Source organism: Branchiostoma belcheri, unplaced genomic scaffold (genome assembly GCF_001625305.1).
Source record: "Branchiostoma belcheri isolate BF01 breed outbred unplaced genomic scaffold, Haploidv18h27 scaffold97, whole genome shotgun sequence".
NCBI lineage: Eukaryota > Metazoa > Chordata > Leptocardii > Amphioxiformes > Branchiostomatidae > Branchiostoma > Branchiostoma belcheri.
The window spans coordinates 1,040,943-1,064,890 of NW_017804653.1; the positions used below are offsets into that span (position 1 = coordinate 1,040,943).

General features: G+C 38.4%; 1 protein-coding gene across 1 annotated transcript in view; it reads left to right on the forward strand.

Annotated features, from left to right (window-relative positions):
* The window catches only part of LOC109461859 (fibrillin-3-like), a 59,033-nt gene that overhangs the window by 24,279 nt on the left and 10,806 nt on the right, over positions 1 to 23,948 (forward strand). Inside the window, exons 35-61 of the mRNA XM_019758329.1 lie at positions 129 to 242; positions 2,830 to 2,943; positions 3,169 to 3,282; positions 4,466 to 4,579; positions 5,472 to 5,585; positions 6,027 to 6,140; positions 6,682 to 6,795; positions 8,221 to 8,334; positions 9,160 to 9,273; positions 12,435 to 12,548; positions 12,955 to 13,068; positions 13,600 to 13,713; positions 15,224 to 15,337; positions 15,559 to 15,672; positions 16,151 to 16,264; positions 17,918 to 18,031; positions 18,203 to 18,316; positions 18,701 to 18,814; positions 19,099 to 19,212; positions 19,622 to 19,735; positions 20,107 to 20,220; positions 20,336 to 20,449; positions 20,780 to 20,893; positions 22,530 to 22,643; positions 23,065 to 23,178; positions 23,389 to 23,502; positions 23,827 to 23,940. Coding sequence (XP_019613888.1) covers positions 129 to 242; positions 2,830 to 2,943; positions 3,169 to 3,282; positions 4,466 to 4,579; positions 5,472 to 5,585; positions 6,027 to 6,140; positions 6,682 to 6,795; positions 8,221 to 8,334; positions 9,160 to 9,273; positions 12,435 to 12,548; positions 12,955 to 13,068; positions 13,600 to 13,713; positions 15,224 to 15,337; positions 15,559 to 15,672; positions 16,151 to 16,264; positions 17,918 to 18,031; positions 18,203 to 18,316; positions 18,701 to 18,814; positions 19,099 to 19,212; positions 19,622 to 19,735; positions 20,107 to 20,220; positions 20,336 to 20,449; positions 20,780 to 20,893; positions 22,530 to 22,643; positions 23,065 to 23,178; positions 23,389 to 23,502; positions 23,827 to 23,940 — 3,078 coding nt within the window. The remainder of the gene's footprint in view (positions 1 to 128; positions 243 to 2,829; positions 2,944 to 3,168; positions 3,283 to 4,465; positions 4,580 to 5,471; positions 5,586 to 6,026; positions 6,141 to 6,681; positions 6,796 to 8,220; positions 8,335 to 9,159; positions 9,274 to 12,434; positions 12,549 to 12,954; positions 13,069 to 13,599; positions 13,714 to 15,223; positions 15,338 to 15,558; positions 15,673 to 16,150; positions 16,265 to 17,917; positions 18,032 to 18,202; positions 18,317 to 18,700; positions 18,815 to 19,098; positions 19,213 to 19,621; positions 19,736 to 20,106; positions 20,221 to 20,335; positions 20,450 to 20,779; positions 20,894 to 22,529; positions 22,644 to 23,064; positions 23,179 to 23,388; positions 23,503 to 23,826; positions 23,941 to 23,948) is intronic.

Below are 23,948 nucleotides of genomic sequence, written 5' to 3' on the forward strand. Positions count from 1 at the left end.
TGTTGTAGTCTGTTTAACAATTTCCTGACTGCAACAGTGTTACTATACACTTGGAACTGTGAGATGGATTCTTATTTGAAGGGATATGTCTTGCAAAAGCCTTCTTTTGATCAGCTTTTTCTTTTCAGATACCAATGAATGCATGTCAAATCCCTGTCAGAACAACGCCACCTGTCATGACCAGGTGAACTACTACACCTGTGAATGTGCACCTGGATGGGAGGGTGTTCACTGTGAGACCAGTAAGTGCCATCTTCATGTATAAATAATCTATAACCAACAATAACCTGACAAAAAAAAAAAGAACTCAAAAACACTCCTCAACATTATAACATAAGCTGAATGATTTCTGCTACTGGTAATAGTATAACTGATAAACTTTAAGCTAATTTTTGGGACTGAGAAAATGAACTATACTGTACATGGTGGGAATTATAAAACACTTTTTTTGGAGGAGTAGAGCTTTTCAGTACCCAAAGAACTTAGCTGAATGGTTACTGAAATGTCAGTAGGTAAATCGGTAATAATCATGTATATACAATTTAGTTCTGAAGTTACAGAATTGCATTGACCTGATTTGATATCTTTCTTTGCTTTCTTTTATCACAGATACAGATGAGTGTAGCTCAGATCCATGTGAAAACGGGGCCACCTGTGTTGACTGGATTAACTACTATGAGTGCAGATGTGCTCCTGGATATGAGGGAACACTCTGCAGTATTGGTAACATTTTCATTATTATAGACTAAGTGTGAAATCTCTCCATGTACTCAATGACATACAACAGATTTAGATTCAGATTCAGCTTTATTCACACTGACATGACATGAATTCAATACATGAATTCAATTCAATATTTACAATCATGAAAATGTTTAAAATACACAGAGCAGATCAATAAAAACTACATTTTAAAATGCGATTTAAAAACATTTTACATTGACAATATATATTACGTCCTCAAAGAACAACTTTATAATTAATCATATCGCTAGAAAGCAGTAAGTTGTACACTGTTCTAAAGAAACATGTTTGGCTTCTTCTTAATTCAGATAGTTACATTTTTTGTACAGTAAAGTAAAATAAGGAAAAATAAGGTTTGCAATTATAGCTCAACTACTAGTTAAGTTCCTGAACATTTACATGATACATACTATTCATTACATAAGCATGCAATAGTCATATATACTTGCTATATACATACGTAAATTATGATATATAGTTTCCGTGTGATTTAAACAATTAGACCTCTTGTTTCTCCACAGATACCAATGAATGTGAGTCCTTCCCCTGCCAGAACAATGGAACATGTGTGGATGAAGTCAATGGCTACATTTGTGTCTGTAACTCTGGATGGTTTGGACGCCACTGTGAGAGTAGTAAGTAACTTTATCACACATTTTTATACAACTTTTAAAAATCACGTGTAGATGTATTAATTTTACTGTTATCAACCTATAATTTATTTATGTCCATCTTGTCTTGAAAAGACAAATTAAGTGTCTGTTTTAGACCAACTGCCTCTAATGTAATAATAAAGGGTTAATGCACTGCCCCGAGTTGTATATGGTGTCATAACTGCATGAGCAGCTGCCATAACCACCGAATAAACCACCGTGTGAGCGAAGCGAACGAGGTGGTTTATGAGGTGGTTATGGCAGCTGCCCATGCAGTTATGACACCATATACAACGAGGAAAAGGCAGTGCATTAAAATTATTATCATATAGCCTATCCAAACTGTCAATCAACACAATTCCTGTTTGAAATACAACAGCTTTAATATATATACATACATAAAAATACATTCGAATATATTATACGCTTTAAAACAAATATGGATAATTTCATTTAATGCAAATTGTAGTTTAAATGAAGCTAAACAAAAAAGTTTATTGGACAGAAAAATGCTACAAAGGTTAACAGAAAGAGTCGCATGCCCCTATACCCTATAACATAATGGTATCAGCCATAACACGACATGTGCTGTTATTCCACCATAACAACACATGTGCTGTTATCGGGAAATAACAGCACGGGTATCCGGGCCTCTGATTGGTCCACGCCGTCCGGCTATATGATAATAAGGTATACTTGGCATAGACTCAGAAAGTGTTCATAGCATTTCATGCTGTATTTTTTTAAACCAAATTTAACATCATTTTTCTCCAACCGGGGGTTAGACGTGCTTGCACCAAGTCTTTTTTTTTTAAGCAAGATTTTTACGGCTGGATGCTCTTCCTAATGCCAACCCAAACCCTAGTAGGGCCCAGGAACCCTCTAACTGAGGGGGAAAATACGTGTTAAGTGCCTTTCCCAAGGGCACAACGTCTGAGTGCATGTCCGGACATGTCTCGGTCCATCCCTGGGGATTGAACCTGGGTCTCCTTGCTTGACAGTCGGACGCTCTATTCACTACACACTACACACAGATGCCACTAAATGTAAAAAGTGAATTTTTTTTAATAATGCCTGTCGCATCCAAAATCTCTCATGTTGTCCCTTTGCCTCACAGATACACAGGAATGTGCCTCGGACCCTTGTCAGAACAACGCTACCTGCCATGATGTTGTAGACGGATATGTGTGTGAGTGTGGACCTGGCTGGGCTGGAGTCCACTGTGAACAGAGTAAGTTATAACAGTTACTCTAACTGTATCTTTTTGAGTCATCACCACTTCTCTCATTTTTTGTAGCTTTAAGCGATGGTATAACTGGGCAAACCCGTATTTTGTTCAAAATATCAGATGAATTTTCAAGCCAAAAATTAAACTGTATACAAGTTAGTCATATTTGTCATATGTTGTTTAGGTTATATATTTTTGTTTCAGATATCGATGAGTGTTCATCTCATCCATGTCAAAACAACGCCACCTGTCATGACTGGGTGAACTACTACACCTGTGAGTGCGACTTAGGATGGGAGGGTGTCCACTGTGAAATTAGTAAGTTTGCTAGTATTACCGATTTACTAGTAAAGCGAAAAAACTCAAAATGATGTCGATGTTTTGATAAATGGTCGATTTGGTCTGTCATGTTTTCCTATTTGCATGTATGGCATTCAGGAATGGTGAAACTACTTGGTAATGGATTTATGCCCCAGACTTTTGATCCAAAACAAAAGAATAAAATATAGCCACTTTCTTCTAAAATAATGCTCCTCCTTGCAGATACAGACGAGTGTACTTCTGGGCCCTGTCAAAACAACGCCACCTGTCATGACCATGTGAACTACTACACCTGTGAATGTGGGCCTGGATGGGATGGTATACACTGTGAAATTGGTAAATAGACAATTCTTGCTATAAAACTATGTAGTTAAAATTACCAGACTCAATCTGTAAATAGGATGAATGCAAATCTGGTTGTTTTCATGCATATCCAATTCCTTATATGAGAGCAAAAGAACGTACTGTTAGATAGATACATTTTCCTTTTGGGCAGTGCCTTTCCTTGGTGCTGATTTTAGTGTTGTAGCTAAAGATTTCATCTACCTTTTTGTCATGCATATCCCATTTCCTACATTTTATATGAGAGCAAAAGATCATACTATTAGATAGGTAGTTCTTTTGTATAGGCAGGGTCTTTCCTTGGTGCTGATTTTACCTCAACTTAATGTTGTAGCGAAAGGTTTCACTTAGCGTTTTTTCTTGCATATCCAATTTCTGTATGAAAGCATAAGAACATATACTATTAGATAGATACGTTTTCTTGAATTGGTAGGGTCTTTCCTTGGTGCTGATTTTATCTCACCTTAGTGTTGTAGCCAAAGCTTTTTTTCTTGCATATCCAATTTTCTGTATGAAAACACAAGAACATACTATTAGATAGATATGTTTTCTTTTATCGACAGGGTCTCTCCTTGGTGCTGATTTTACATCACCTTACTGTTATAGCATAATGTTTCATTTAGCTTTTTTTCATCCATATCCAGTTTCCTACATTTTATATGAGAGCAAAAGATCATACTATTAGATAGATAGTTCTCTTGTATGGGCAGGGTCTTTCCTTGGTGCTGATTTTACTCTACCTCAGAGTTGTTGAGTAGCTAGTTAGAACACTATTTTACCAACCTGATCAAACTACCAATTGGTTCTGTTACATACATTCTTTCCATTTTGTAACAGAATGTAGTAGTAATAGTAGAATGGGTTATTCATTTAGACCTCAAACATACAAAATATGCTCTGTCAACAGACTCGCAGGCAACCAAACTGGATGCCTGAATTGCTCTGTGGTCAACACAAAATATCATTAAAATATGCTATCAAAAGGTATTATTATTAAAAATATTATTGCACATTATTACACATTGTTAAAATTTATATTGTAGACAAATGTGCGTCCTTACACCTCAATGCTGTAGCCAATGGTAATGTTGAGTATCTAAGAACTAGTAATACTAATTTCCCAAGCTGACGTAACTCCTAATTCTGGGTGTTGTTCTTACTGTCCTGTTCAACACAGATGTAGATGAATGTGCATCCTTCCCCTGTCTGAACAATGCCACGTGTCAGGACTATGTGAATGGCTACATGTGTGTGTGTTCTCCTGGGTGGGAGGGAGTGCTGTGTGAAACAGGTGAGCTTCTTCAAACAGACAACAAATATTACCTAATTTACAATACAATAACAGGTTGAACTAGAGAAGTAACATTTGCAAAGCAAATGCAACATGCATAATGTTTATCTTCGGACATGGTCTGCTCTGTTAATTCTTACTCAAACACATTCACATACATTGTACATGTACTACTAGTATATGGTGACAGGAACAGGGCAGACCATGAAATTGCAACATTATGTAACCCAACAACAGTCACCATGATGACAGACGTCAACAAATCATGTCATTGGTCAGGTCATAGGTCACAGTTTGGAGAAGAAGAAGAGGAAGAAACTGAGTAAAAACATAATGTTTTCCTTCGGTAAACATAATACAGAGACTCTCTTTACACAATCAGGAGGTTTATTCAGCCAATGTTTCAGTGACCATCTATCACCTTCCTCACAGACAGTCATCGAAACACCAGCTAAATAAACCTCCTGGTTGAATGTGTGAAAGAGTCTGTAGACTTTATTCAATGAATAACCAACCTGTTGGAACTTCACAGATGATCACAGGTTTTTTGCTACAATGAATTGGTACATCGTAGCAAAGTTAGAATACATTTAAGATATCCTATAAATTGCATGCATGTAGAAACAGGGCTCGAAATTCATTTTTGGGTGCACTGGTGCACCCACAGGAAAAAATTGGGTGCACAGCTCCAAATTTTGGTGCACTAAGGTGCACATGCACCCAGTATTTCAAGCCCTGAGAAACCAATATGAAAATGGCTTCCAAAGTCATCACGCACAAATGACTTCATTCACTTAGCGCAAGTCTCTTGTCCAGCAAGCCTGTTGGTTTTCGTCATTTTAGAATTTAGCAACAGAGAGTTTCTGATGACAATGCCTTCTTTTTTCTGCAGACACAAACGAGTGTGCTTCTGATCCATGCTTGAACAACGCCACCTGTCATGATCATGTCAATCACTACACCTGCGAGTGTGCGTCTGGTTGGGCTGGGGTCCATTGTAGTGAAGGTATGGTGCCATTTCTAGTTAATAGTAGTATGTTAAACACATTATGTGTGCTACTGTTGCCCATAAAAATTCAATGCATTGTACTAAAGATTTACTGTCCAAGCAGAGGTTGTTGGGAAAGATTGTGACTTTTCTATTTGTCCCTTTTTGTGTTACTTGTCTCCACCAACTAGTAGTAGTGACAGAAAATGGGGCATATTATAGAAAGGTCACAGTCTTCCCCACCAACCTCTGCTTGGAGAGTAAATCTTTAGCATAATGTATTGACGTTTTTTGAGCAATAATAGCACTCATAATGCTTTTAGCATATTATCCTTTGTATAAGTCAGTCAGTTTCCTTTTTGTTGGATCAAATGTTAGCATTTTACCAATGATTAACCTAGCTATCTATCAGGTTTGATTATCATACATGTACATGGCTATTGTTGTGTTTTTTTTCAGACATTGACGAGTGTCAGTCTGGTCCATGTCTCAGTGGAGCTACTTGTGTGGATCAGGTAGATGGTTATGTCTGTGACTGTCTTCCTGGCTGGGAGGGAGTCCGCTGTGAAAGTAGTAAGTCTTTTTTTAAATCTAGACGTGAAATGTTTTCAGTCAAGCTGATCTATTAAATGAATAAACTAGAGAAGTAACATTAAATTTTGCAAAGCAAATGCATAATGTTACCTTCGGACATGGTCTGCTCTGTTAATTCTTACTCCAACACATTCACATAGATGTACTACTAGTATATGGTGACAGGAGCAGAGCAGACCATGAAATTGCAACATTATGTAACCCAACACTAGTCAGCATTTTGACAGACAGCAACAAATCATGTCATTGGTCAGGTCAGAGATAACTGGAGAAGAAGAAGAGGAAAAAACTGAGTAAAAACAATATATTTTCCTTCGGTAAACATAACAACACAGTAATTCAGGCTCACTGGCAGTCATAAGCTGTGAGGCTATAAAATCATTAAAAGAATGTGAGCCATTGTTATGCACTTATCTTACAAGAACTGTACATCCATCAAATTTCAGCTGCTTATTGCATTGTAGAATCTGTGACACTTGGTTTTATTTTGATAAGTAAAATCCTCTCTGTTACCCACCAGATATAGACGAGTGTGCATCAGAGCCATGTCAGAACAATGCCACATGCTGGGATGATGTCAACTCCTACTTCTGTGAATGTACAAAAGGCTGGGAAGGAGAGCACTGTGAAATAAGTAGGTTTTATTTTAAAAGCTTCTTTATTAAAGCTACATTGACAACATATCATGTACAGAATACCATACATGCACAATGTATCTTATATACATTGTAATAAGAGATATTAAGTATAATTGTGTGTAAAAAAGAAAAATCATATATAATGATTATCATACCTTTTATCATTTCCATATTACAGATTGATATATTTTTGTGATGATAGCATTATCTTTTAACTAGATTAGTGCTCAAGCTTCCTACATTTGTAGACAACAAGGATGTTAAATTAATAGAATCTGATAGTGATGGTCTATAAGATAGATTTTTAAGTAGATACTTCCTAGATAGTTTGATACTTAAATAAGAATGTTATGTTAACTGATGTTGGGTCCAGCAACACTAAGTGCACTTCAATGACGTCTTTTTGTCTTAAGTTTCTAGATTTGATGGGATGTCTTGCAAAACTGTACAAATTTGAAAATCAAACTCAGAAAGACAAATAGTGTTTTTAAGATCATCAGTCTAATGTAAAGATATCCCTATCACATAAAGGCCAATTCTTTAAGAGATGAAATCTTGACATCCCATCCCAAATGTCCTACCTCATGTGTTGTAGCCATGTCTTGTGTTGTGTTGTCTTGTGTTGTGTTGTGTTGTGTTGTGTCGTGACTATGTGTGTTGTCTCCATGTGAAACTGACTTTCAGCAGAACTTTCTGTCAAAAGCCATGAGGTGTCTTGTAAGGTGAGAAAAAGGATATCTAAATGTTAATCTGGTGTTCACACAAGATAACATGTGGTGGCATCACTGCTTTTTTCTGTAAGCCAAAATTTATAGAGAAATTCCCCTCCCACAGTAGTTTCAACTTTGTTCTTCTTTGCCCAATACAGCATTGCAGCAGCTGCTTCTATCATTAATAATAGCTCTTGATATGTTAAGCTTACACAAAAACAACATATCATTGCACACAATAAAAACTCATGCACCCTTACAATAAGCCATTCTTTCCCATTGACAGGTACACTCTAGAATCTTTTGAGTAAATCTCACACAAAATTGTTTTGCCAATGACATAAAGATATGTAAGCTTGAGTTACAATCCATTAATTGCAAACAGAGACACCAACTTAACAAGGTGGCTATATAGCTAGCACATGTCTGCTTCAATTCATTGGCATGGATATTGACTTATCATAGATCAAGCTGTACTTCTGTGTCTTTTGTTTAGAAGAGATGGGAAGAGGGCAAAATTTTTTCACATTGTATTTTGATCTCTTTCCCTCTCTTGTAAACAGACACAGAATACCACACAGTGTAGACAATGAAGAAGAAAGTGGAAAGTATTTGGAGAAATCACCAGATACAAAATTATGATAGTCTTTAATGCAAAAAAAGACATTGTACTCAATACACTCTGCATCGTTGCTTCTATCTTTGTTACAGACATACAGGAATGTGTCTCAAACCCTTGTTGGAACAACGCCACATGCCGTGATGATGTGGCAGGTTATACCTGCATCTGTCTGCCAGGATACGAGGGCGTAGTATGTGAAACTGGTAGGTCCTTGCTACAGTTGTGTACTGAAGTTTAATATTCTTTGAATAAAAATACTTTTTTTTTACTCAACCAAGTGTTTTATTCAGCCAATATTTTTTGGTGACTGTCAGTAACCTTATTCAGAACCAGTTAGAATTACCCTGAGGTGAGGAAGGTGACAGTCACCTAACATTGGATGACTAAAACACTTAATTGTGCAAAAAAGGCTCTTTATTCAGTGACTAATCGTAACAATGCTCAGTATAATATACTTTTGCCAATTCTAGACCAATTGAATCTAGATTACTAGACTAAGTATGACAACCCTAATTTAGAGTTTACCTAATAGCAATGGATGAAATTGTATTGTTTTCCAGAAACAGACGAATGTGAATCCCAGCCCTGCAGAAATGCTGGTGTCTGTGTGGATGTCATAGACGGCTACGTGTGTGAGTGTGTCCTGGGCTTCCAGGGACTTCACTGTGAATATGGTATGGATGTTATATATATATAATTTATAGTTTGCAATTACAGTTAAGACAGTTACTATCTAATGCCTTAGATGGACAATTCATATTTTTTTGATTCAGATCAAAATCTAAGATTCATTATAGAGGCAGAAGTATCATTTTTTCTAAAATTTTAACACCACATGTTCCATCTAATTTCTATACTAGATGTGTAACAGGCTGTGACAGTTGTTCTTTTCAAAGGGTGACTGAAGACCATGCATACCACCTTTATATTAAAAGATTCTCTTCAAAGATAAAACAAATTATTTCATGTAAGTTTTGTACAAAACATTTCATTAATGTGTTCATCCCTCTTGATTCTGTGTCCTATAGAGACAGATGAATGCATTTCCACCCCCTGCCTGAACAATGCAACCTGCCACGACCTGTTAGCTGCCTACACTTGCGAGTGTGCCCCAGGATGGGACGGGACCCACTGCCAAATCAGTACGTCCTGCAACAAAAAACATCATTGCACGTTCTTTCCTCCTGCAGTGCCAAAATAAAGGCTTCCAGAAAATGAAATTGAATAATGTTCGAGGCAATAAAACATAATTATCGCCTGTGTAAACATTATGGGGAAAGAAGTGCAATAATGTTTTTATGAAATAGTCTGAAGCCATCGGAACCCCCCCCCCTCCTCTCCAAAGTGTGCCAATCCTTCCTGAGGTGTGCCATCCCTTCCCATCATCCCCTACTCTCCTCATCACCAGCTGCACTCATCATCATCGTCATTCCTTCATCACCGTCCGTCCTCCAATCCGTGTTGTCCTGTGGTCCACCCGGCCAGAAAACTGGTGTCCTCAGCCATTTCACCTTTGTTCTTGTTACTGCAGTAACAGTTGTTTTCATCACTCTCAATTTGAAAGGAAACTCCTTCCCACAGTGTACAGTGTTTTGGGTGCTAGTCATCTTTGCTTCATTGGCCCTTTGGCCACACAGCTTTGCTAGCACATCATAGTCTAGCACAACACAGTCAACTCACACATCAGTTTACATATGATTCATTAGAAGTGTCAATCAATCAACTTTACAAAAGACATTGCTATAGAATGTAAAAATGAACAAAAAGTCCTACACACCTGCTCCTTACCATAGCACCTCTAGTTATTTCCTCCCATGCCTATTCGTTTATGACACATCAGGCCATCATTAAAAAGTGTCAACAAATATGGAAATGCCATATAAATGCTGCAAAGATTCTATAAGCAACTGTTGTGAGTAACAAGGGTAGAAGGTACTGTGGCAGAGAACACTAGTTTTCTAGCTGGGACGTCTTCACCTGTCATCACCCTGGTCCAAGAACAATGGAGACAACACTTGAGTGCCTTTCTTCTTCAAACCACAGAAAAAACAATTAGTGACAAGGTATTAAAGTGATGTCGTGTTTAATAAATGTTGTCATGATACACCATTTTTTCACTTTGAAACTTGATATTGTTCAGTCTTCTGACAGTGTAACACTCATTTTCTAGACAAAGTCTTTTATCTGAATGCCTTCTAAAGGATTGGAATTTTGGTATCATTGCCTCTTGTAGTTAAGGAAAATTATGCAAAAAAAACAACAAATTGATGCAAAAAAACAAATTGAAATTGGTGTATACTCCATTCCAAACATTCACACTAAATCCACACTTCCCTGTTTAACTGCAGTTTCCAGACTAAGTACATCATTTGTTGTGTTTCTCAACATCCAGTTGACCTAATGTGATACCAGTTTTCCCAAAACAAAGCTGGTGTGACACACGGTTTGTTGGCTGTTGAAGAAACCTGTCTGGAAATGTGCAGTCTTCATGTTAATGTACCTCTGTGTCTGTATGTTGAAGTCTTTGTGTTGCTGTCTAGTTTGTTTACTGTGATAAAGTGTGTCAATGAGTTGTGTTGTCATCTTTACTCAGTAGCAATATGGTGAGGGTGCTTTCTGTCAACAATCACCAAATGTTGTTCTTTATAGTGTAGATACAGAGTTCTTAGCTATTGATACTCCAGTATTCCTACATCTGATTCAGTTATTGTCTGTGATGCACATCAATGTGTGACTGTGAGACAGGTCTGTTTGTCTATATATGTGTGTGTGAATGTGAGTCAGCACCAAGGACAGACCTGTTTGCCTATGTGTGAATGTGAGTCAGCACCATGGACAGGTCTGTTTGTCTATGTGTGAATGTGTGTCAGCACTAAGGACAGGTCTGTTTGCCTGTGTGTGAATGTGTGTCAGCACTAAGGACAGGTTTGTTCAACTATATATGTGTGTATGAATGTAGTTCAGCACCAAGGACAGGGGTCTGTTTGCCTATGTGTGAATGTAGATCAGCACCAAGGACAGGTCTGTATATCTATGTGAGAATGTAGTTCAGCACCAATAACAGGTCTGTTTGCCTGTGTGTGAATGTGTGTCAGCACCAAGGACAGGCCTGTTTGCCTATGTGTGAATGTGTGTCAGCACCAAGGACAGGTCTGTTTGCCTATGTGTGAATGTATGTCAGCACCAAGGACAGGTCTGTTTGCCTATGTGTGAATGTGTGTCAGCACCTAGGACAGGTCTGTTTGCCTATGTATGAATGTGAGTCAGCACCAAGGACAGGTCTGTTTGCCTATGTGTGCATGTGAGTCAGCACCAAGGACAGGTCTGTTTGCCTATGTGTGGATGTGAGTCAGCACCAGGGACAGGTCTGTTTGCCTATGTGTGAATGTGTGTCAGCACCAAGGACAGGTCTCGTTTGCCTATGTTTGAATGTAAGTCAGTACCAAGGACAGGTCTGTTTGCCTATGTGTGCATGTGAGTCAGCACCAAGGACAGGTCTGTTTGCCTATGTTTGAATGTAAGTCAGCACCAAGGACAGGTCTGTTTGCCTATGTTTGAATGTGAGTCATTACAGTATGATCAGCTATGTGCACAATCATACACATGACACCGGCCAAACTCCAACACATACTCAGTTAATGATGACTGAATCATTTCACACAAGACTACCACTACCACTCATTTACATAAATCTATAATAGTATAATAATTAGAACATCCACAAGACAGGAAGATTCCTAAGCATGACTTCAAAGATGTTCCATAAAGTACCTACTAATTGAATACAAGAGTAAACCCTGGAACAGCAAGGACTAAATACTCTGTGTTAACTTGGCATACTGTAGTTACTGTAGCAACTGGTGTAAGCTAGAAATGAACAGTTACTCAAGGAAAAATCAATCTTTTAATGTAGTTTAGATAAAAGCCTCAAAGTCAATGACTGATGACACACCAACACATTCTATACCATAATTCTCATGACATTTGTTACATGCCACATCGTCATCAATAAACAAATCTGTTGTACACAATATCATACAAACACATCTACATACGTGTGCATACACAGCTCGATGTAGTATAGAAGGAAAGCACCAGGTGCTTGAGTTATGCTGTTGACACACATGCAGACCCAGACAACAGCCACTCCACCATTGCACAACCAAAAACATAACCTACTTGTCAAAGGTAATGTTTAGTAGTAAATTCAGATATTGTGGCAGCATCAAACTCTTTGATGCAGAAAATGATGAACTTTTTAAAAGTTTACAACAAGGGAAAATTTCATCTCTACCACTTTTAGACATAGACGAATGTGCGTCCCAGCCGTGTTACAACGGTGCCACCTGTCGTGATGGCATTAACAGCTTTACTTGTGAATGTCTTCTCGGATGGAAGGGAGTGCAGTGTGGGGAAGGTAAGAGGATGGTGTCCAAGAGTTAAGTTTATTCCTTGTACATACATGTACTTTTAATACATGTACAATTGTCTTGAGCCCCTGTCACACACATCTGAAAATAGCCATCTAAACACTCCCAACTGTCATGCAAGGATGTTACAGGGATAACCATAGTTGGGAATCAGTCAAGGAAAAGTCCACTGTGGTTTGTAGTTGATCTGCAAGGTTGGCTAGCATATAACAACGTTATATGATTCACAAAATTAATGCCATCATTGTAAAAAAAATAAAAGACTTGAGTGATGAATTGCATATTACATGAGTATGATAAACCTGTAACTTGTTGGTGCCTGACCATTTTACACAAATAAGGCATAGAAAGATTTAGTATACCAGTGTAGGTATTTATATTTTCCCCCTCCAGATATAGAAGAATGCTTGTCTGACCCATGTCAAAATGGAGCAACATGCTGGGATGATGTCAATGGCTACTTCTGTGAGTGTTTGCCTGGGTGGAATGGCGAACACTGCGAAAACAGTAAGTGGGTTTGAAAGCAGTTATAGTAGTAGACTTAAGTTCAACTCTACTACCAGTCATGATTTAATGAGGCAGATGTACATGTTTACAGATAGATACGTTATTGACACAACAAAAGTACAGCAACATACATACATCCAAAAGAATTACCCTACGTGCAACACTATGAATAAATCTACATGTTGAGTTTGACATGTCGTATACTTGAAAAATAACTCCCATTTTATAGACATCAAATTCATTCAAGAGCCAAAGTCTTTCCCACACCACACAGTGCATAGCGTTATGCCCATCTCTGTTTCAATAGCCTTTGGGCCACACAACTTTGGGTATTCGCAGAATATCAAGTATAAGTTTGGATGCTATTAACAACAAGGGGTTGGTTCAATGGAAGTGATGTGAGTGTTCAACTCCCATACCCTTTCCCAACTGCTGAGTGCTTTATAAAAAGGATTATAGAGAGCAGTATCTACCAGTATCATGGACAACCAAGATGTCTGTTGCCTGAGACCTTTACGCCCTGTTCTTCAGACACGGACGAATGTGCGTCCAACCCCTGTCAACATGACGGGACCTGTACAGACCTGATAAACGGGTATAAATGCACCTGTACTGAGGGATACACTGGCAACAATTGTCAAAATGGTAGGTGTGGCACTTGTAGTTGTAACTTTATCCTTGGTAGCAAAAAATGTCACAACTGTGTTACAATGTTTATTGTGGCCCATTAAAATATGTCATAGGAAATTTATTTTTGATTTTACATGTTGCTGGTTATGTTACACTGAATGACCTGTTACACCTTAACTTAGGTGTATAGCCAATATAACTGCCCTTCTGCATAACACACCAGCTTCTGCATCTGTATACTAGCTCTTAGACTAGTATAACCACCCTTTGGCTGCAATACATGGGCTTTGCAGGCACTCAGCGCAGCAGCAGCTAGCTGGTTGTATTACACTGAACTACCTGTCATACCTAACCTTAAGTTTGCGTGTGTGCCATTAGTGTTGTGAGGATGCCTCAAATGTGCTTCACATGTACAGCAAGTTCCGCTCTATGATAGGTCTAGGAAAAGAAAAGGAATTTGATACTCCAGTACTTGAAGGCATAGCAGCTATTTCTTGTTCTTTTCTGAGCTGGTATTAGATTTGTAGTTGATACATAGTCATTCTTTTGTTCTTGAGTGACATCCTTAAATTTCACATCACTCTAAATATGGCACTCAAAATATGGCACATACACATTGCATCTTTTGGTTTCTTGCATGATAATGCCAAGTTGAGCTTGTCATGTATTATCTGTGTCATATTGCTGCTTTCAATGACACTGACAAAGGGATCACTTTTATATGCATGCATGCATGCTGTGAGTCAGCAATGTGGGTTTTGCACTTTTATTCTAGTTAGTGAAAATGTATAATCTCAGCACATAAGATACACCTTGGTGTACAAAATTCATTGCTTTGCTATGTGGGAGTCTTCTTGTAATTATCTTAAGTTTACCTCTCTCCCTGGTGCTCTTCACATCAACCCCACCATTCCCATAGGTCCTTTGGCTTAGCCTCTATGGTGGATAACACCTATGGTAGGTGAGCACTGGTTGTTGTTATTGGTACTTATTGGGTTATAATCGACTAGTGTACACAATGTCATATGTCTCAATGAAGGTTAGACATCCAGGTAATCAGATACACAAGGAAATTGTTACTCAAGCAACTGGATAGTCCATCAAGTTGCTTCAGCAACAATTTCCTTATGTATCACAATGTCATATGAATACTGGGTTTCTTGTATATATTGCTAGTACATGCTGGCATCCTTTACTATAGTTTGCCAGGCAGCAGGGATCTTAAATGAATGGTTCATTCACAGCACAGCAGTTAGCAGGGTTCTTAAATGATTGGTTCATTTTGAAAAAAATTATTATTATTGAAATGTACTCTTACAGTCACACACTCAGTCAAAGGCAATTGTGTGGACTGCTATGTTTATGTCTGTGATAATGCTATTCTTGTATGAGACAATATCCACATTTGATTAACAGAAAACAATGCAGTTTGATATGTTAAATGGTACAATGTATGCATCATGCCTTAATTTGAAATAAATTAGTTGATTGTGTCCACTTATAGATGATAATTCTTTATTTTCAGAAACCATAGAATGCACCTCTTCACCCTGTAGAAATGATGGCACCTGTAATGAACATGTAGGATATTATACTTGTGACTGCCTTCCTGGTTTCACTGGATACACTTGTGAAATAAGTAAGTACTTTTACAATACAGGAATAAGTTGTATTGTCTTGTTGCAATCTCAAGAAAGAGATAGTCAGAGAAAGAGAGAGGGAGAGAGAGAGAGAGATTAAGAATGAAAGAAGAAAGGAAGGAAGAAAGAAAATGAGCTAGTGATTCAATTGCTTTGTATTTGGTGTTGAATATCTGCAACATCTTCCAAATGTATGAACTAACAGAACTTCATCTTTCAGATATCGATGAATGTGCGTCATATCCATGCCTGAATAACGCGACCTGTACAGACAATATTAACAGTTACCACTGTAACTGTACTCCTGGATGGGAGGGGACACACTGTGAAGACAGTAAGTTTAACTAGAATGGAATACAATGCAAGCAAATACACATCAAAAATTCCCAATGTTCAACCAGAACAACAATGAAACTAAAAACATATTCTTAACCTTTTTGGCAAAGGTAACAGAATGTGGACTGAATACAGATGTCAATGCAGTTTTAGCTCACTGAAGAGCTACTCTTCCACTGGTTGTGACAGAGAAGACAGATGCTGTGTACAGTATTTACAGGACCTGGTCCATTGTACTGGGTAAATCTAGCTATTTTTGACAGGCCAAATGAACAGTGTATCACAGCTTAACATCTCATCCTAAGGACTGTTACAGTAGTATGCATGTGTAAGCGATGATAGCCAGAGTTGAACTCCCAACCTCTTGGTCCAGAGGCAGGGTTGCTAACCACTGGACTATTGCATGCTACATAACGTTAAGGATAACTTTCTGCAAATCTAAGATTTAATCCCCCTTTTGTTGATACCACCCTCAGGTATTAATGAGTGCCTGTCCAGCCCATGCCAGCATCAGGGCACCTGCCTTGACAGACATCTAAACTACACCTGTCTCTGTACTCCTGGGTACTCTGGGTCAAACTGTCAGATAGGTAAGGAGGGGGAAGGCCAAATTGACCCATCTATGATAAACAACTTTACTGTGGCCACATTCAACAAAATTGAACATATTGAACATTTTGTCTTACAGGCTCATATGGTTAATCTAACGTGTTCTTGGAAGAATTTGTTTTGCAATAAAATCAAAAGTTACTGCAATTTTCCAATGCAAATGAATTTTTGAGTAGATAGCGCCAGTCTTTGTCAAGGAATTAAGAAAACTTCTGCTTTTGCCTCAGTCTGTGGGTGAATGTGTAAAAATAATTCGTACATTGATGGGAAAATTTGGTGTTCCACACATAACAACGGTAAGTTCTATACTAGTATGCTAAGCAATTGTTATGCCATGTTATGTTACTTGAGATGTTTAGTGTTCTGGACACCAAGACATCAAGTAAAAAGCTTATTCTTCAACAGTTTTTGCAGGTTCAACAATGATGATGATGCCACATGAACTTGATGTCATATTCTGGACATTCTGGATTTTGTGGTTGCAAAGGGCTCTTGCTTCAGGAAGAATTGGAATAGTTATTTTTTACTATCTGTTGGAGATGTTGAATGGATAAATAAGAAAATTGTTGTTTTTTACAGACACAGATGAATGTTTTTCTGACCCCTGTCTGAATAATGCCACCTGCCATGACTGGGTGAACTACTACACCTGTGAATGTGGACCTGGATGGGAGGGTGTTCACTGTGAAATCAGTAAGGCATTAAATATATCAATTCTCCTGTCAGCAATGTTACACTGTCAATGTGTAAGTCTTAGAGATGTGATTACTCTTTTTCTTCTCTCTCACTTCCACTGTGTTTTCCATGCACAAAAGTCCTGCAGCTGCATTCAGTCTTTCTTCATCTTCTTCATGTGTCTTGTGTCCCATGCGCTCCCTTAGCGCTGACTTGGGGTTTCTTTTCGGTTGTAGGAGGGCCTATCCCTCAGTGCTTTATGTATCCCTTCAGCATACTTAGCAGATTGACACAGTATCTTCCTCTGAGAGACTTTTATCTGCTGGAGCCTAAAATTGAGAATTCCTAGTAGGCATTTTTGTACAGGTGTGTCTTGTGGCATTATAAGGATACGTCCAACCATATACCACCAGAGTTGCTTCATTGAGATGCTTGACAATGTACATTGATATTATACATTGCTCAGACACAGATGAGTGTGCATCCAATCCCTGCCAGAACAATGCCACTTGCCATGATCTTGTCAACCGTTACACCTGTGAGTGTGGTCCAGGGTGGGAGGGTGTTCACTGTGAAATCAGTAAGTACTGTCTACTACAGGAATCTGACATTCAATGTGATTTGATACATGAAGCAACTAAGATCTTCTGCTAAAGGAAAATTTAGTTTTCAACTTATTTTCCAATATTCATTTTAAATTTGTTACTTGATTGCTACCTGACTTAGTCTGCTAATTTTGTTGGTTTTTCTAATTCATCAGCTCCTATCATCAACTAAAAGCAGCAACAGTCTCACTATTACCAGTACATGTTAAATTGTCTACTGATAACAATGTATCCTGAATGAAAATTGCTAGAAATTCTAGTAGAAGTTCTTTCAGAATATTACCAGCCTAGATTTGAGGTTTGAAGAGGAAAAAATCAAAATATCATCAAAATCTTGCATGCATTTCTTTGTAGACACTGACGAATGTGCGTCCGATCCTTGTCAAAACGGTGGCACCTGTCATGACCGCATCAACAGATATATGTGTGAGTGCAGCCCAGGTTGGGAGGGAGTGCACTGCCAAATAAGTAAGTGGTGCACTTCTGTCTTTACCCTTAAACCCCATAATTATATACAGAGCATTATGTTAAGGTTTGAGAGTAGGGTTTTGCTGGACCCGGCTGAGTGTACAGTGCATGCTGAAAACTTCCGTTGTTATCTGTTTTCTTGTTCCGTGCTGTTTTTCTCCCCTTACACAGATACGAATGAGTGTGGGTCTGGGCCATGTCAAAACAACGCCACCTGCCATGACTGGGTGAACTACTACACCTGTGAATGTGGACCTGGATGGGATGGGGTCCATTGTGAAATAAGTGAGTAGTGAAACTTTCTTGATGATTCATTAATGGGATTGACTTGTTCACTAACACTGATAACCTGGTCTTAGCTGTTTCAAGTGAAAACTCAACTGAAAGGATACTACATGGGGGAGGATGGAACATCAGCACCAAGGCTGGGGATGGTACAGGATAGTACATGGGGGATGATGGCACTTCAGCACCAAGGCTGGGGATGGTACAGGATAGTACATGGGGGATGATGGCACTTCAGCACCAAGGCTGGGGATGGTACAGGATAGTACATGGGGGAGGATGGCACTTCTGCACCAAGGCTGGGGATGGTACAGTATAGAAGAGGATGGGGGAGGATGGCACAAATGCTGATGTTTTGCTGACTGATTTCATTATCCATAACAGATATAGATGAGTGTGCATCCAGTCCATGTCAGAACAACGCCACCTGTCATGACTGGGTGAACTACTACACCTGCGAATGTGCACCTGGCTGGTACAGCGTGAACTGTGATGCTAGTAAGATCATCACTCCACTATTTTTATACTGTTTAACAAACATATGTAAGAATCTTGTTTGATAGCCCATGTGTCAAGTTTAAAAGCCTTTAAGAATGAATCCCTTGCCCAAACATAATAAATAAAAATTAAGTATACTTTTTGGTACTTGTACTCAAAGATATACATTACTTTCAAAAGTTGATAGTGTAGATATGCTAGGTTTTGAACATCTTAATTTGAGAGGAACATCAAAATTACATACCAATTAGAAAGCTGATGTAGTGTATGAAATGTTTTTCCAGATTCTGAAGAATGTGCCTCGGACCCTTGCAAAAACGGTGCCTCTTGCATAGATGCCGTTAACGCTTACACGTGTCAGTGTCTGCCGGGATGGGAGGGCGTGCACTGTGAAATCAGTGAGTTTGTTACAATGGTTTTGATCTTTTATATCTAAGAAAAATACCATTAAGTTGTAAAAGTTTTCCTCCAATCATACCATAGGTATCACAACATGTTATAGAGATTATCATGGGCTATTTTTGTCTTGGAAGACAGTCTCATTGCTTCCATCAGTCACTGAGTATTGCTCTCCACAGTTCTTCTGTAATACAGAAATCACACATTGTGAATTACTAGTACATTGTAACTGTAAATATTGTTAGATGTGTGACTGTGTTATCCAATTGTAAAGGCATGGTCAAGTGTTATAGCCTGGGTGCCATCCACCAGTTAAGTGATGGTAGACAACTCCTAGCTGTTGGGGAACAATGTTTGGCAACTGTTTGACACTTTGATATCATCTTCTTTTCTTGAATTGTTCTATAGACACGGATGAATGTGCCTCAGACCCGTGCCAGAATGGGGCAACCTGTCATGATCGTGTCAATGAGTATTCATGCGAGTGTGCACCAGGGTGGGAGGGCGTCCACTGTCAGGACAGTAAGTTTGTTTGCAGATATTCATTTGTTTTATGTGTCTTAAAGTTTGTAATACCATGTATGTGTAACGATGTATGTCTATGGCTTCACTATATGACTTAGTCTTTGTGTTTATGGATGTGTAAGGACTTCAAAAATTAAATGTAACCCGTAACTGTATGTTATGTCTCTTTCTTCTTCTCAAATGTATTTTGTCTCTTTCTTCATGACTTTTGTGAAAAAACTACAAAGGTTCAAACAAGCAGAAGTACGTTGAGCTGTAACACAAGTTTTGTATGTTGCGTGTATATAAGTATGAGCTGTGTAAGAACCAGACTAAAAGGTTTGATCCAATCGCTCCATGTTTAGTAATGCTTTATGTGTTTTTCACAGATACAAATGAATGTGGCTCGGACCCGTGTCAGAACAATGCCACCTGTCATGACTGGGTGAACTACTACACCTGTGAATGTGCACCTGGATGGGAGGGTGTTCACTGTGAAATCAGTAAGTTACAGAAATTCTAATCGTATTTTAATGGAGTGGAATTTGTTATTTAGTTTTAGTGTCATTTTTATTGTCTAATACACATAGTAAGCTTTCTTGTTTAATTCTTCTACAGACACAGATGAGTGTGGTTCTGATCCATGTCAGAACAATGCCACCTGTCATGATCATGTGAACTACTACACCTGCGAATGTGGGCCTGGATGGGAGGGCATTCATTGTGAGATTAGTAAGTTTGAATCATCATCACTTATTTCTGAGGCCACAAAGTACATGGAAAGAAATACTTTGTTAAAAACACAAGATACGAAGCTGAAAGTTTTACTTCAGTGACATAAAGTCATCAGGAGGTCCATGACCTGTTTTATTGTTCTGTCAAGTCCCACAAGTATCGTAACAATCCATCCATAGCTTCTTGACTTATGGCCTTAAATGAACACAACCATGTAACAAAATAAAATGCTCACAGAGAACATTTAGTTATTGCTGAAAACAGTAAATAAGGTTCACATTTTTGTTTGCGACTTGCAATGCTGCCATTACCAACTTTCTATTGCAGATACAAACGAGTGCGTCTCCAACCCATGTGAAAACAATGCCACCTGCCATGACTGGGTGAACTACTACACCTGTGAATGTGCACCTGGATGGGAGGGTGTTCACTGTGAGATCAGTGAGTGTTGGATGGATGCTCACAGCCATTGGTTCTTCAAACATCTGTTTTGGACCAGATATACATGATTGTATATTCATCTGACTCAACTGCCTCTTGAGTGGCCTCTTAAGTTGATTTGAGCTTACCCTATAAGTTTATCTATGTTGATACTATCTAATGTAATCTATACACATGTAAATACAGGATTAAACAATTGTATTTCCAACTGAAAAGCACTCAACTGTAGAGGAAACTTACTGCATAACATGGAAATGATAGCAAGTTCAGCACCAAGGAGAGACCCATGCCAAAGTTTTTTTTCCCTTTCATCTATGTTGATACAATTTGCTTAATCTGTACATGCAAAAGAAAACTGTATTTCCAACTGAAAAGGGCTCAAATGTTGAGGAAACTACTGCATAACATGGAAATGATAGCGAGTTCAGCACCAAGGAGAGACCCATGCCAAAGTTCTTTTCCCTTTCATCTATGTTGATACCATTCATTTAATCTGTACATACAGGATTGAATTGTTCTGTATCTCCAACTCAAAAGGACTCAACTGTTTAGGAAACTACTGTGTGTGCATAACATGGAAATGAATGTAAATGATAGCGAGTTCAGCACCAAGGAGAGAGCCATGCCAAAGTTCTTTTCCCTTTCATCTATGTTGATACCATTCATTCAATCTGCACATGCAGTTTTAAACTGTATTTCCAACTCAAAAGAGGAAACTACATTAACTACATAACATGGAAATGATAGCGAGTTCAGCACCAAGGAAAGGCCCATGCCAACGTTCTTTTCCCTTTCATCTATGTTTATACAATTCATTCAATTTGTACTGCAGTTTTACACTGTATTTCCAAGTCAAAAGTACTCAACTGTTGAGGAAACTAATTGATAACATGGAAATCATAGCGAGTTCAGCACCAAGGAGAGACCCAAGCCAAAATTCTTTTCCTTTTGAAATGTTGATACAATTAATTCAATCTGTACATGCAGCATTAAGCTACAGTATATTTCTAACTCAAAAGGTTGAGGAAACTACTGTACCTGCAAACATGGAAATGATAGCTAGTTCAGCACCAAGGAGAGACCCATGTGTGCTGTTACTGTGTATTGTTATAGGCATCAAATCAAGTATTAGTTTCATACCCATGGTTGTATAGACACCAAGACATCAGCATGCTCGTATTAGTATCTTCTATAAAAGTGTCCATTATGATCTACTAAATGTTATACATTGTATTGCAGCAAACAACTCCATGGAAGATTGCAACATTGCCAACTTTTTCCTTGAAATTGTAGTTCTCTACCTTAGTTTTGTCTCTTTGAAACACTGTACTAGTATTTTTTTGTTTATCACCTTTATTTCAAAGAAGATAATTTTGAAGTTAAAATAAGATTGCAAACTCAATTTTTGGCAACTATAACACACAAATGAAGTGTTTCGACATGAGAGTTTGTCTTGTTTTGAATAAGGTGACTTTTTTTTATTTCAGTTACCACTCACAGTAATTCTGAATGGGAGTGGGTAGGGTGCAACCAAAGCAAATCTTACCTATTCACATTGAATTTGTTTTCCTTTTACAACCAGTAAGGGGAATTTTTGTAAAATGTAAACAGGATAATACATTTCCTCTTTTTCCAGACATTGATGAGTGCAGCTCCAGTCCATGTCAGAACGGTGCAACATGTCATGACCACATCAACTTCTGGACCTGTAGCTGCTCACCAGGCTGGTTTGGACTGGACTGTGGGGATAGTAAGTCTGACAATTATAACTTATAGCACTTTGGCAGAACTTACTGTGCCTGGGTGAAACCCATAATGTATTAATACAAAGAACTTTGTCAGAACTTCAGGCCATGTCTGCATGTTTTTAAAGGATCCCATCCCATCATAGTTTTATAATGTTGTGTCAGAAAAAATAGGAAAAAGGGAAAAAATTTAGATGCAACGTTGACCAAACCTCCAATGCAAACCATGAAAAATCTAGGTTTTGCACAGGCGCAGTACATTCTGTTGACTTGCTACATGTTGTGTATTATCAATTAGAAAATACAGAGGCAGCTAACATTCCTATTTGCTAAATGGATACAGTTACTGTATTTACCAGGTGCCACATGAGGTGTGTTGAAGCCTACATGTAATGTGTTAATGAATGTTTTCCTCATGCACTCTAGATTCCAATGAGTGTGGCTCAGACCCATGTCAAAACAATGCCACTTGTGTGGATCACGTCAATGCCTACAGCTGTCAGTGTGGGCCTGGATGGAACGGCACCAACTGTGAAATCAGTAAGCTAAATCTTTGCTTCAATACTGTGGCATTGATGCCTTTGATACCAGCAGGATCCTATAAAGTCTGATGTAGCGGGCTTCTAACAACAATAATAATCATGATTAATTTTTTGTTTTTTCAAATCTGAATATCTTACAATGTAATGTGTGCCATTTTATTTTCTTTCTGTACAATGTGTGTTGATCAGATTCCTGTCTTTACCACAGATATTGACGAGTGTGCCTCCAATCCTTGTCAAAATAATGCCACTTGCCATGACTTTGTGAACTACTACACCTGTGAGTGCAACCCAGGATATGATGGCATCCACTGTGAGATAGGTAAGTACATTGTACTAGAATACAATCCTTGCGGTATTCAATAGAGGGGATTCATTCCTCAGCTTATGGACATCTATATCACACTGCAATTGTCCCTCAGTAAGACATCTGGAGCCACATAGTTCCCAATTAGAACTTTTATTCAGCCTGTCACAAACGGTCATAGAAGACAACCGTTGTGCTCACACAAATCGCTCTGTTCATGGTTGACAAGTTGTATTAAATCAACATGCCCTGATGATGAGCATTGTTAGTTAAATGCTGGCAAGTAAGAAAATTCTGCTTGTGTTAAATCATAATACATTACTGTTTTTTTCCTTGTAGACATTGATGAGTGCAGTTCGAATCCATGTCAGAATGGCGCAACTTGTCATGACCACATCAACTTCTGGACCTGTAGTTGTATGCCAGGCTGGTTTGGACTGGACTGTGGAGATAGTAAGTTC